Raw genomic sequence first — 12,475 nt, forward strand, 5'->3', positions numbered from 1 at the left:
CTGGCAACATAAGGAGCTGCAGATGCAAACAATCAGCATTAAAATGTGATTAAATACTACTTCTCCAACACACTGAAAGATGTCCTATAGATTCGTGAAGAGGGGACATGAAAAAAAAAACTTGGTGGCAACCATTTTGCCTGTCCACATTTGCATAATATAAACGTTTTTCTTCATCAAAAAAATATTTCATTCAAGTTCAGGCTGATTAGTTCTATACACAGGCTAAACAAATATTCTATTACTAGTAAATAGAGCCTATGATGTAGCATTATGTGTTTGAATGACAGTGTAGTGTACCATGACTCAATACAAGTTGCAGTATGACTGACGTAGCACTTGCAGTTTCTCTAGTGATTGGAGTCCCACCAAAGAATGTATGATGAATGTCAGATTTACTATTGAATAAACACTAAGGAAATCCTACATTTCCCTAATAAACTACATTTATACTCCCCACTCACCTAACCAGTGACAAGGGTTACTGCACATACCCTCCTAGATTGTAAGCTCTTCAGGGTAGGGTCCTCCTGTACAGCGCTGCATAATATGTTGGCACTATATAAATCCTGTATAGTGTTAATATTAATACAGCAATCTTGTTAACATTAAATTACTAGAGAATTAGTTGGTCACATTTTAGTTTTGTTACATTATTATGTTTTCAATACCAGTAATAATGGGCCAAAAAAAAAAAAAAAAAAAATTGCATTGAGTTTGGCATCAAGATCCACTTGCAAAAGTAAGAACTTCGGATAGTTGGAACACTCTAATCCCCAAACATAGCCTAATAAATACACAAAAACAAATTATTCACAGAGAAGACAAGGTAATGAAAAGGTTTTTGTTTAATATAAATATATTAATAAGAAATCCATGAAACAGGAAATTCTGAATAACTCCCAACTTGGTTCCTGCAGCATGGGTCCTGGGAGAAAGGGATATAAAGCATCCGTCGCACTCCTGCTAAGATTTTTCAGCCCTTTAGCAACATTGACATGGCTAACATTGATCTTCAACCAAAGCTTCCCCCTCAGTGCAGGAATTCTTTATGTGCCGCATAGAACACCAAGGGCCCAAACAGGAACACAAGGATGTACAACAATGCTCTCCCTCAATACACAAATTCAGGGAACATATAGAAACAAAATGGAAACCTTGATATACCAGTACCTGCAAGTTATATTAGTCCAAAGTCACAATCCTGTGATATTTTTATTGCACATCGTTTCACCAGCTTGTCTGGAATTCCAACCTGGAAAATAACACAATAATAAGAAAAGAAATATTACAAAATTAAAAAAAAAAAAAAAACTTAAACCCCCCCCCCATCTAAATACCACATTATTGATTCACATGTCTAAATTTGGCAATGAAGGAAGCATGGACCACATAATTCCTGCCAACATGCCAAGTAAATGGACAGCCATTTTTCTTTCAAATAAAGTTGTAAACCTGCTAGGGAAATTTGGGAAAGAGGACATGAAGCCTGTTACTGCTGGTTAATGGGACAATCTGCTCAACATCAAAAGGGAGAGAGAAATTATCTGTATATGAATTTACTATCAGGGAAACCCTAGACAAGGCTTTGATTACCAGCTTATCATCTGCAAAAAAAAAAAAAAAAAAAAAAGGTCCGATTTACCATTTTAAGTAGAGCCAATACATTTCAGCAAGCCGTTTCTAGGGTGGCCAAGCAAATAAACTTAGCTGTACACCACAATCTTCAGCCAAGAGTAAGATCCATAGGAAAAATAACTGGAAGAGCAGACAAGGTAATGAGCATTCAGTGTAGCTGCACTGTTAGTAAGATTCTTAGCATTATGTCAGTAGAAAACAAAGTGAAACCCTCATGGCAGTATACACAACATTGGCCTTGAAGTAACATATTTATATTTTGATATTTATGTATATGATTTATATTTTCCCAGGATTGGATAAATTGTAAATTTTCATGGTGCCACACAATTATTGCAAAAGCTTTCCTCAGCCAATTAGAGAGCATTAGAGGTTTTGAATGGCCCCATTTAACCTCTAGTGCCGGGGATCGCACTCTGAGCTCAATTTTTTTTTTTTTTTTAATGTGATCTTGTTTGGCGAATCGGCTGGTCTCGCTTACAATTTCGTTAAGCGAGAATGGCCATATTCGCTGCGAAATGGAGATATAAAAAAAAAAAAAAAATAATATAGAAACAACACCAAGTCCAGACCAACAAGAGTGAGGACCTGGAGGGATTCAAGACCTAGGGACAACAAGCCGCTACTAGAATCAAGTCACTTTCATAATAGGCAGGTACACTATGTAAGATTTGTCTCTCCAGCTGCACATATAACAGTTACCACTTACAATGAGGGTCACTTGCCCACTTACCCAACACCTGATGAGGTAGTGACCTCTCCAAGCACCTGATAAAGAAACCTTGGAATATATACCCGGTGGCTGTATACAGGTACCCAATGAGTCATGGGAAAACCAAGGGACCAACAACCACATTGTGAATAGACAGTCTTAGATATAATATATGGCTGGACATTTCATTGCATCTCATTACAAAGCTCTTGATAGCCAGCCTAATGTGGTGGCATTACACAAACCGTATGAATTTTTGCCAGCAAGTGGTATTTACCCAACAACCATTATACATCACTATTCTTGCAGAATATGCTGTCTGTAGTTTTGCAACAACCATAAAATGGTCTACATGCATGGTCTCTAATTATGGTGGTTATAAATAAGCCCTTCTGGTATATTTAACAATATTTGTTTAATACAAACTCCTACAGTATAAAATCTGACATTACTGTAAGCTACATCTAGAGTCTATTTATTAAGCAGTGAATCTGATATTCAGCTGACCGCTCGAGAATAATATTCCAGGTACAAGTGTTTTCAATGAGGGATGTTCCACTAGCGTGGTGAATGTCAGATCTATTTCATAAAACATACCAGACATTCTAGACTGCCCTTAAAAAACAAAAACAAAAAAGAAACAAAAACATTTAGTATATTTGGTATGAAAATTACTCTTAATTTATTTTAGTTCTTAAATATTGGGGTTTTTAATACCAGTAATATTGGGCCCCAAATACTTATTTGCATTGAGTTTGGCATCAACTACAATTCTAAATATTGCAAAGCCGAATACTTCAAATTATTAGAAATGCTCCCTAACCCACACAACAGTCTAATGGATGATCACACAATACTGAGACCAAAGAAGGTCTTTAAGGCTCCCAGTTATTCGCACTGAAGAAAGACCGAGGTATAATGCAAAAAACATGAATTAGAACATGTGTCAATGTAAAATGGTAATAAATTCTAGCCTTCCAGCTGTAATCCAAAATATGCATCCCTGTGCAGAATTTAGGGAGCCCTTTCCAGGGAGTTGGTGATAAAGCCTAGTCACAACACCAGTGTAAAGTTTTTAAACATGTCCTACAAAGAACTTTGAAATAATTATCACCATAAAATGATCCAGAGATGAATGCTTACCCCTGTCCCTTTTTACATTAAGTTATGAACCACAGTAGACTGCCAATTTCTCCCCATCAGGTCTGCAGGATGTTTGATCTTTCCAGCCTCTCATTCTCAGACTTCCATTTTTGAGGTTTGTCAAGATTTCAACATCAGAGTCTATGTAAAAGTTGATGTTGGATGATAGAAACAGCACCGCCATTGTTTATGGTACTACGAATACAACAGAGGTGGGATCATTCACAAGGATGCGTTACACATCAACATTGGTTATCCATGATCATCAAGTTCATCTTTTGCCTTATTACCATTTGTTCTCATTCTCTATTTCATCGTGCTTCTGTGTCCTTCTTGCTTGTATGGCATGTTCACAGGTCCCTTTAAAAAATGCACATGAATAGCTCTGCTTAAGTTTGAGTCCATCAGTTACCATTTTGATACTGTAGCCTCATTCAAATAGCTCTGCTCAAGTTTTATCAACTGGTGGATTTAGATCTTCCATACCTTTTAGGTTTTATTATATTGTTGCAACTGTATTTTGCTCTTGGCAAAACCATTTCTCTTTTATATTTGAGTTATACTGTTCATTCATGCATTTTTTATACAACTTTCCCTTTTATAGCTTGTTTTAAAAAATAATAAATCCATGAAATACAAAATACAGATCATTCTGAATAACTCAACTTGGTTCCAGTTGCATGGGTCCTGGGAGAAAGGGATATAAAACATCTTAAGCCCTCCTAAGTTTTTTCAGCTCTTTAGGGGTGGACATGGCCAATGTTGCTCTGACCGTTGCAAAGTTTTGAAATATTGGATTTCAATCAAACTTTTCCCATGGCAGATATACTCCGAGTGCAACGTACAAATGGGCACCAAAGGCCCAGATATCAACTCCAGGATATACCACAATGGTCTCCCTCCATGGACAAAGTTCAGGAGACAATATGATTGGAAACCTTGATGAACAGTGCCTGCTAGTTGCATTAGTCCCAATGTCACTAAGTTTGACTCTGAACATCTTTCGTCAATAAGTAGGTGGTTTCTATGCATCAGGCCTTTAAGGGGATATATAATCAAGAACTTGCACAGCATTTCACCAGCTCTTCTGGAATTCCAACCTGGAAAATTAACAAGTTTATGAAAATTTGTAAACATTTATTCTAAAAAAGCCAGCCCATTTACTGTATATACTCTTACTTTTAAAAAAGCACAAGGATTCACATGACAATATAACCAATCTTATCTTTAGCACTAAATTTGGCAATGTAGTAAAGATTGACAACATAATTCCGGCCAACATGCCAGTAAGTGTAGACATTGCTTCTTCAAAATGAAGTTGTGAACATACTAGAGAAACTTTGGAGAAAAATGACATGGAACCTTTTAGTCCTGGTAATGGCGATGGGAGTACATCAACCTCTGTCCCTTTTAGCTGGCCCAGCATTGTTCATTAGCCACTCAGCTGTTTTTGTGGTTACTGAAATGCATGTAATACAACTTTTTTACAGCTGTCAGCCGTACAGAATTTTTGGAGGGAATTTGAACAATGGGGACGGTAATTCTGGTTACAACTAAACATGAAATGCCCCTAACTTTGTAGATATTTCTCCCTCTTATCAGCTTCTCTTCATTACTGGAAGTGAGGAAAATCTTGCCAAAATGGACATACTGTTCAAAATAAATGACATGTTTTACCGATTCCCTATTGTATGGTTATACAGTTAGGTCCATAAATATTTGGACAGAGACTTTTCTAGTTTTGGTTCTGTACATTACCACAATTATTTTAAATGAAACAAATCAGGTGTAGTTGAACTGCAGACTTTCAGCTTTAATTCAGTGGGTTGAACAAAAAGATTGCATAAAAATGTGATAAACTAAAGCCTTTTTTTTATCACAATCACTTCATTTCATTGGCTTATTTTCATTGGACAATTTACTCAAAAGCTATTTCATGGGCAGGTGTGGGCAATTCCTTTCTTTATGTCATTATCACTTAGATAAGGAGTCAGAGGAGCTCTCCATGCAGGTTAAACAAGCCATCCTTAAGCTGCAAAATCAGAAAAAAAAAAAAAAAAAAAAAAAACTGAAATTGCTACAATATTAGGAGTTTACAAAATCTACAGTTTGGTACATCATGAGAAAGAAACAAAGCACTGGTGAACTCAGCAACGCCAGAAGACCTGGACATCCATGGAAGACAACAGTGTTGGATGATGGCAGAATAATTTCCATGCTGAAGAGAAATCCGTTCACAACAACCAACCAAGTGAACAACACTCTCCAGGAAGTAGGCGCACCGATATCCAAGTCTACCATAAAGAGACGACTGCATGAAAGTAAATACAGAGGGTGCACTGCAAGGTGCAAGCCACTCATATGCTTCAAGAATAGAAAGGCTAGATTGGACTTTGCTCAAAAACACCCAAAAAAAGCCGGCACAGTTCTGGAAAAATATTCTTTGGACAAATGAAACCAAGATCAACCTTTACCAAAATGATGGAAAAAAAAAAAAAAGGCTTTAGTTCCTCACATTTTTATGCAAATTAAAGCTGAAAGTCTGCAGTTCAACTGCATCCAAGTTGTTTTATTTAAAATTGTGGTAATGTACAGAACCAAAACTAGAAAAAAAAAAGTTGTCTCTGGCCAAATATTTATGGACCTAACTGTACATACACCTTTACTAAATTATAAACACTAACAGCTGTGTCTTAATTGCATGCAAAACCTATAGAGTGTCCCATGGTTCAAGACTGTGGCCATTAATGTGATTACAGGTAATGTTCATTCTAAGCAGCTAGGCCGACTATGTTATATAGAATGTATCAAATATCCAAACACCACTTGGCACATAATATACGAGGGGGTGCTGACAAGTTCCTGGCTTTGCCCAGAAAGAAGACAGCCAGAGTTATGAAACACATTTATTCAACATATTCTCCTCCCCCCGAGACTGATGCACTTGGTACAGCATAGTTGCAGCTTTTCTAGGCTGTTGAAATATAGGTCCTTTGGTTGGGCTGCAAACCAGCTCTCAGCAGCATCTTTGACATCAGAGATGTCCTCAAAGCATTGTCAGGTGTTTTGTGAAATTCGGGAACAGATAATAGTCTGTAGGGGCCAGGTCAGGCGAGTAGGAGGGATGGTGGACCAATTTGGAAACCCAGAGTGTTCAATTTGGCAGCCACAACATTGGACACGTGCACAAGTGAATTGCCCTGCACAAAAAAGGATCCCTTCGATCAACTTTCCACGGCCTTTCATCTTAATTGCCTCCTTTAGCTGGTCAGGGAGGTTGGCATAATACTGTCCAGTGATACTGAAGCCCTGAGTTAAGTAGTCCACCAACAGAATACCATCTTTGTCCCAGAAAACAGATGCCATTACATTTTTGGCCGATTTCTGGGTTCGGAACGTCTTCAGCCGCTGGGACCCGCTGTGGTGCCATTCCTTGGTTTCAGGATCATAAATGTGGAGCAAGATGTCAAGTATCTGGGCTATCTTTTTTTCCGGATATTTACTGGTCCTCAATAATCAGCTCATGGATAGCATCGCAGGTTGCCGGGCTAGTTGGGGTTGGGGGCGCCCACTGCGGGGCTCATCTTCAACGGTGAAATTCCCAGTCTTGAAACAAGATATCCAGGTTTTGACAGTGCTGTAGGAAGGACACTTCTCCCCCAGTGGTTGACATCTCGGTGTGAATGTCCTTTGCAGACGGGAATTTATCACCCCCTCGTATAATCCCTTGGTCATTTTAGAAAAGAATAAAATTATCAAGTACAGCATTTGTGTCAGCAGAAATTCTTACCCCTGCCCAAAAGATTGATTGAAGAGATCCCGCAGGAGTCAGTTCCAGAAAAATATATTATTCTAAGGTGTCAATAAAGCTGAAACAGGTAGAGGTGGTTCCTTCATCACCAGTTTGACATAACAAGTTTATGCAGAAAGGCTTCTAGCTGGTTTCAGGGCAACACAGGTGCTTGTAAAAAAGTTGAGTACAGCAAGAGTTAACCCATCTAGGACTACAGGTGATTTCTAATATAAAAGCCAATCCATTTATGCAGGTCATTGTATATCTAGTAGTAGTCAGTAACATTCAAATGGACTTTTTCCTGTAACATTGAAGACATGAAGCTTAATGTCAAGTTTTTCCCAGCAGAAAAGAAAAAAGGAGAGCATTGCCAGTTTACATTGCATAGCCATAAAATAAGGGATAGGTTAGGCATGTTTATCAGATACAAGGGCATACAAGACTTAGACAATAATTACACTAAGCTGAAACAGTGCAAACAACCCTTAAACATACAGTAGCAAACTATATTCCACATAGGATGTCTAGAACAGGGAAAAAAGGGCAAGTGCAGGTCCAAGTCTAATACCAGGCAAGGTGTGAATCCAAAATTTATAGGCCCTATTCATTACAAGCCACATGTGTTGGTAAACCAGCAGATGACTCTACAGCAAGCCACCTGCTGGATGCCAGTGGAAGTGCACACAAGGTGCAAAATCAACTCCACCTGCATATAAAACATCTTCAGCATTGGAAGAAGTCCAGTTGAATGCAACTAAATATTCTACTGGTCTCTTCAACACTGAAAAAAACATACCCCACACACCACTACAAGAATGCAAGCCCCAACACTTACAGATATTTGAACCCAGTCAAAATTCATATACATCAACAAATACAGAACTGTTGAGATCAATAACTTCTTCAGCTAGAAGCACCAAATAGGATTATTAACTGAACACAACAATGTCTCTATGGAAAGAACAGCTTCTCTGATGAGCAAAGTCTCTCACACTGGAGTCCAGATCAGCCTTGAAGTCAAGGGTGATCACCCGGATGGATGCAAAGCCTACAGTCAACAGTCCACTGGAAGCACGCCTAATGGTAGCTGGGGCTTGCAATAAATCCATGGGCTATTTGGCTCTCCAGCTGCATATATACCAACTCTGACAATGGTGGCCCACACACCTAGCTGCAGATCAATTACCCAAATACATCACCAGGTACAACCTCTCTGAGCACCTGCATTTATACCCAGTGTGTACAGAGCCTCAAGGTGTCATGGGAAAACCAGTTAAAGGGACCAACACACAAAATGTCAGTAGGCAGGCTTAGTTATATGGCTGGACGCTTCATTTTATCTGATTACAAAGCTCTTTCATGGCTGAGTGGGAATTGGCCTAGCACAAACAGTATCAATTTGTGCAAACAGGTGTGACTTTTCTAAAAACCATAATAATCACTCAGAATATGCTGGCCATAGGTATGAAAAATGGTCTCCAAACTTTTTTATTTTCATTTGTCATTTATTTTTTGTCAAGTTCACACACATACATTGCTGGATAATACTGGTGGTATTGGTAAAATGATATAGAAAAATACAAAGTGTCTCTAACTTACTATGCTGATTGTAGATGAGTCACACTCATTCATTTCATACAAACCCCCAACCATTAATAAATATTTAGTTTTGTTGAAGCCAAAAGGCAGCAACTCTGCAGCCAGCAAAGAATCTTCATCTTTTTATTTATTTAACTACAAGTCTTAAATATGACATAACTGTGAGCTACATCTAGGGGTCTAATTATAAATAAATCTGATATTCATCTGACATTATCTTGTGAATGATATTCCAGGTGCATGTGTTTTCAAAGCCAGTGTTTGACAGATTCACTGCTTCATTAACAGACCCTAGACTCTGTCGCCTACCTCTTAAATTCTCACAGGGAACACAAAGGTTAAAGGTTACTTGATATCTAATAGTTGCATACATTAACTGGCTAGGAGAAACATATATGTCATATTATTTTAGCAACTAAATAGTTCAAGACCATAAACCTGATGTTTTGATGTAAACTATAGGCAAGGTTTTAGATAAAAATGCACTTATTAATGCATCTCTACTTTAATAATCTATTTTTTTATTGCAAGCCTCTTGTACAGCAGAATAACACTGGGAAAGGGAAAAGCAGGCAGTCAGTTGAACTGACATGCACTCATAATTACACTCAGAATTAAATCTGTTAATGCTATTTCATCTGCTTTAATAATTAAGCCTTCAGTCTCCCATTATGCGCAATATTTTGTTTTTAATTATTCTCTGGGCCTGGTACCCTGTTACCATACACCTTCTCAGGTATAGCACAGCACATGGCATTACACCATGATACACTATGGGACTTAATGGTAAAACCCAACGTCAGATGAAAGAAATAAAAAGAAACTGCTTGGCTAGTTTTTGCAGCTGCTTGCAAACTATTGCACGGGGTTTTAAAAGACTTAAAACCTGCAGTAAAACACCACTAGTCTGCACATGCCTAAAGAGTTTCACAACCCTCCTCATTGTAATTTCAGCTTCTGTTGGTAGTACAAAAGTGCCATCATCTTTTTACAGAAGGAGGGTTATTCACCCAGTTTATTTTTTTCACTGTGTTTGGCACACGCTTGTAGTTTGATTTGCTTTATGTACACAGAACTCACTCCACACTGCTTTAGTAGACATTTCACAAAATGCGACTCTGGTGGGACTCGAACCCACAACCTTTGAATGTCCACAACACAGCTAGAAGTCCAATGCGCTATCCATTGCGCCACAGAGCCAGCTGACCCATAGGCTTCTGAGAAGTCATTAGCAGGTGTATTGTGCTGATCACAGATGTCTATTTCTGTGCCCCTTTCCTCCGTCTTCTGAGTGTATATCGTATTTCCCTGCTTACAGGTCTAAGAATAGTACATAGTTATAGGAAGAATATTCTATGCTGGATGTGTATGGTAGCACATTTCGGCCATTGCTGTTTATGCAAAACTTTTGATGTCACTTCCATGTTCATGCATTCGCTTTACTGAATATTAATCTCCCAACACTGGCAAATTTCACAAGTTAACAGCTTCTGAGAAAAACAATTGCCCAGAAATGAATATGGAAATGAACATAATATTTTAATTGTTAGATTTTAGTAGTAAAAGATTTTTTTCTCTCCCCTTCATATTTTCTATGTAAAACCCCAATTTTTTTCGTTTTGATGCAGAGAATTGTTAAACCTTCCCCCTTTTTATTACTCAGGATTTCGCATTTTACCCACTTTTCAGTCTCAGTGAAAATGGCCATTAAGACAAATATTGAGGTTGAATCTCTCCTTTGTGGACACAGACAGAAATAAAAACTTGACAAATTGTTCTAATCCCTCAAATTAATGTCCTAAGCTAATGAAAATTTTGCTTTGAATACATCAACACTTTTTAAAAAAAAAAAACATTTTGTGACTTTCACTATGCCTTCACTGAAGGGTAATTAATCAGTGTCATTTAAAATAAAAGACACTAAGGGGTTTTACCTGCAGTAATAGTTTGGTCACTTTTAGCCCTTTATGTCATCAGATTGTAGACAAATCAGGGAAAATCTAATTAGGTAACAAAAAAAGCAACAACATCTTTCTCTTCAGATAGGTCCATTTCCAAAAAACCTAAATCACTCCTTGTTTGGATTTTGATAACAGAGTTAATTAAAGGCTTTCAAAAAGAAATACCTGTCCCCCCACACCCTAACATCATACCATAGGTAGTGCTTGCATTGATCCCCCAATCATGGCACATCTGCCCAATAGGAAGCAACTGGTAGAGAGGACATTGTGTATAGTAAAGCAATCCCTACACCATTGGCAGTGGTGCCCAGTCAAGAAAGTGTCAGACCCAGCACCAGACTTTTCAGTTATATTTTATTGAGTGTCACATCTGTCTTTTTGCCATAACTTTTAATCCTGAACTTTTCATGTTTAGAAAGTATTGGATGAGTGCCAGGACCGGAGGAACTGCCAGCTTTTTGTCAACAGCCGTTTGTTTGGCTCTGATCCATGTCCAGGGACCAGCAAATACCTGGAGGTGGGATACAAGTGTAGGCCAAGTAAGTACAATACTTCCAAGGCCAGTGTGTTCTTGTAGAGTCCCATTTGCAATGATTGTTATTTGAATGGCCAAGTCCAGCCAATGGGCATGTGTAAACGCTGTGATTATGGCCAATGGTTTTGTAAGTTGTTACACATATTCATGTGAACCCCACCTCCCACTCCACTGTGCTCCGGCAGCAACTTCACTACTAATGCAGGAGTAGACCATCTTTCCCCACCATCTTTGTCTTTTCATGTACTAGTGAATAAAAAATGTACTATGGTTTAAAGAACAATAAAGCACCACATACATTACATTTGGAAGCCAATCCCCACTTGATTGGGGAGGGCATCTTCAGGAAATCCCTTTCTTTATGGTCTTGGACAATGATCCCAGATTTAGGTTACAAATAAAGTTGATCCTTGGGAAATGTTACATATCCTTCTTACATTTCACCTTAGGTAAAGTCCCCAGCTTAAATATTGTCACCCCACCTCCTCCAGGGATTACAGGCTATGGGACCTCTGGGTGTCCATGCATTGTAGTGTTTGTAAAGTTTGTGTCTATGCCATAAAACTTGTGTAACTGCCAAGCAGGAACATTGTTTTCTATGAAGTGCAATACTTATGTGGGATCTTTGGCATACAATCAGTGGCAGTGGTCATGTTTATTTCAAAAACCCTGTTAAGAACTACCAGCATTGAACTTTTAGAGAAAACGAATCATCTCCTTATAGGAGTCCTCTGCCTATACGAGGGGGTGATGAGAAGTTCCTGGCTTTGCCTCCTTCCAGATGAAATAGAAAAATGACTGTGGGGGCATATAACAGCCTAATATCTTAGTATGTAACTGTGCAAATATCAGGTCTTTGCCATTCTTAAAACTGGTTTTTCTTTTAGTGAGAAACTGTGATGGCAGAGGCACAAGCAATTTTCATGTTGTTGGAGTTATGGGCCATCATGAAGTTTTTGTTTCTCCAAAAAGAGATGTCCCAAACACTGGGGGAGAAGTTTCCTTCCTACAGCACTGTTAAAACTTGGTTTCTCGATTCAAGACTGGGCATTTCACTGTTTAAGATGAGCCCTGCAGTGGGAACCCCCACCCTC

General features: G+C 38.4%; 1 protein-coding gene, 1 long non-coding RNA gene and 1 other non-coding gene across 3 annotated transcripts in view; 1 reads left to right on the plus strand and 2 right to left on the minus strand.

The window, feature by feature from the left end:
* EVA1A (eva-1 homolog A, regulator of programmed cell death) overlaps positions 1-12,475 on the plus strand; it is a 160,653-nt gene that overhangs the window by 42,369 nt on the left and 105,809 nt on the right. Inside the window, exon 3 of the mRNA XM_072407442.1 lies at positions 11,262-11,385. Within this exon, the coding sequence (XP_072263543.1) occupies positions 11,262-11,385 (124 nt within the window). The remainder of the gene's footprint in view (positions 1-11,261; positions 11,386-12,475) is intronic.
* LOC140329979 (uncharacterized) lies at positions 915-4,587 on the minus strand. The gene is made up of 3 exons (XR_011920540.1): positions 3,494-4,587; positions 1,646-1,758; positions 915-1,255 (listed from the first exon to the last, which is right to left on the minus strand). It is a non-coding gene; the product is annotated as an uncharacterized lncRNA (long non-coding RNA).
* TRNAR-UCU (transfer RNA arginine (anticodon UCU)) lies at positions 9,999-10,085 on the minus strand. Its single transcript is given in 2 exon segments — positions 9,999-10,034; positions 10,049-10,085. It is a non-coding gene; the product is annotated as a tRNA-Arg (tRNA).

Source organism: Pyxicephalus adspersus, chromosome 4 (assembly GCF_032062135.1).
Source record: "Pyxicephalus adspersus chromosome 4, UCB_Pads_2.0, whole genome shotgun sequence".
In the NCBI taxonomy this organism is placed as follows: Eukaryota; Metazoa; Chordata; class Amphibia; order Anura; family Pyxicephalidae; genus Pyxicephalus; species Pyxicephalus adspersus.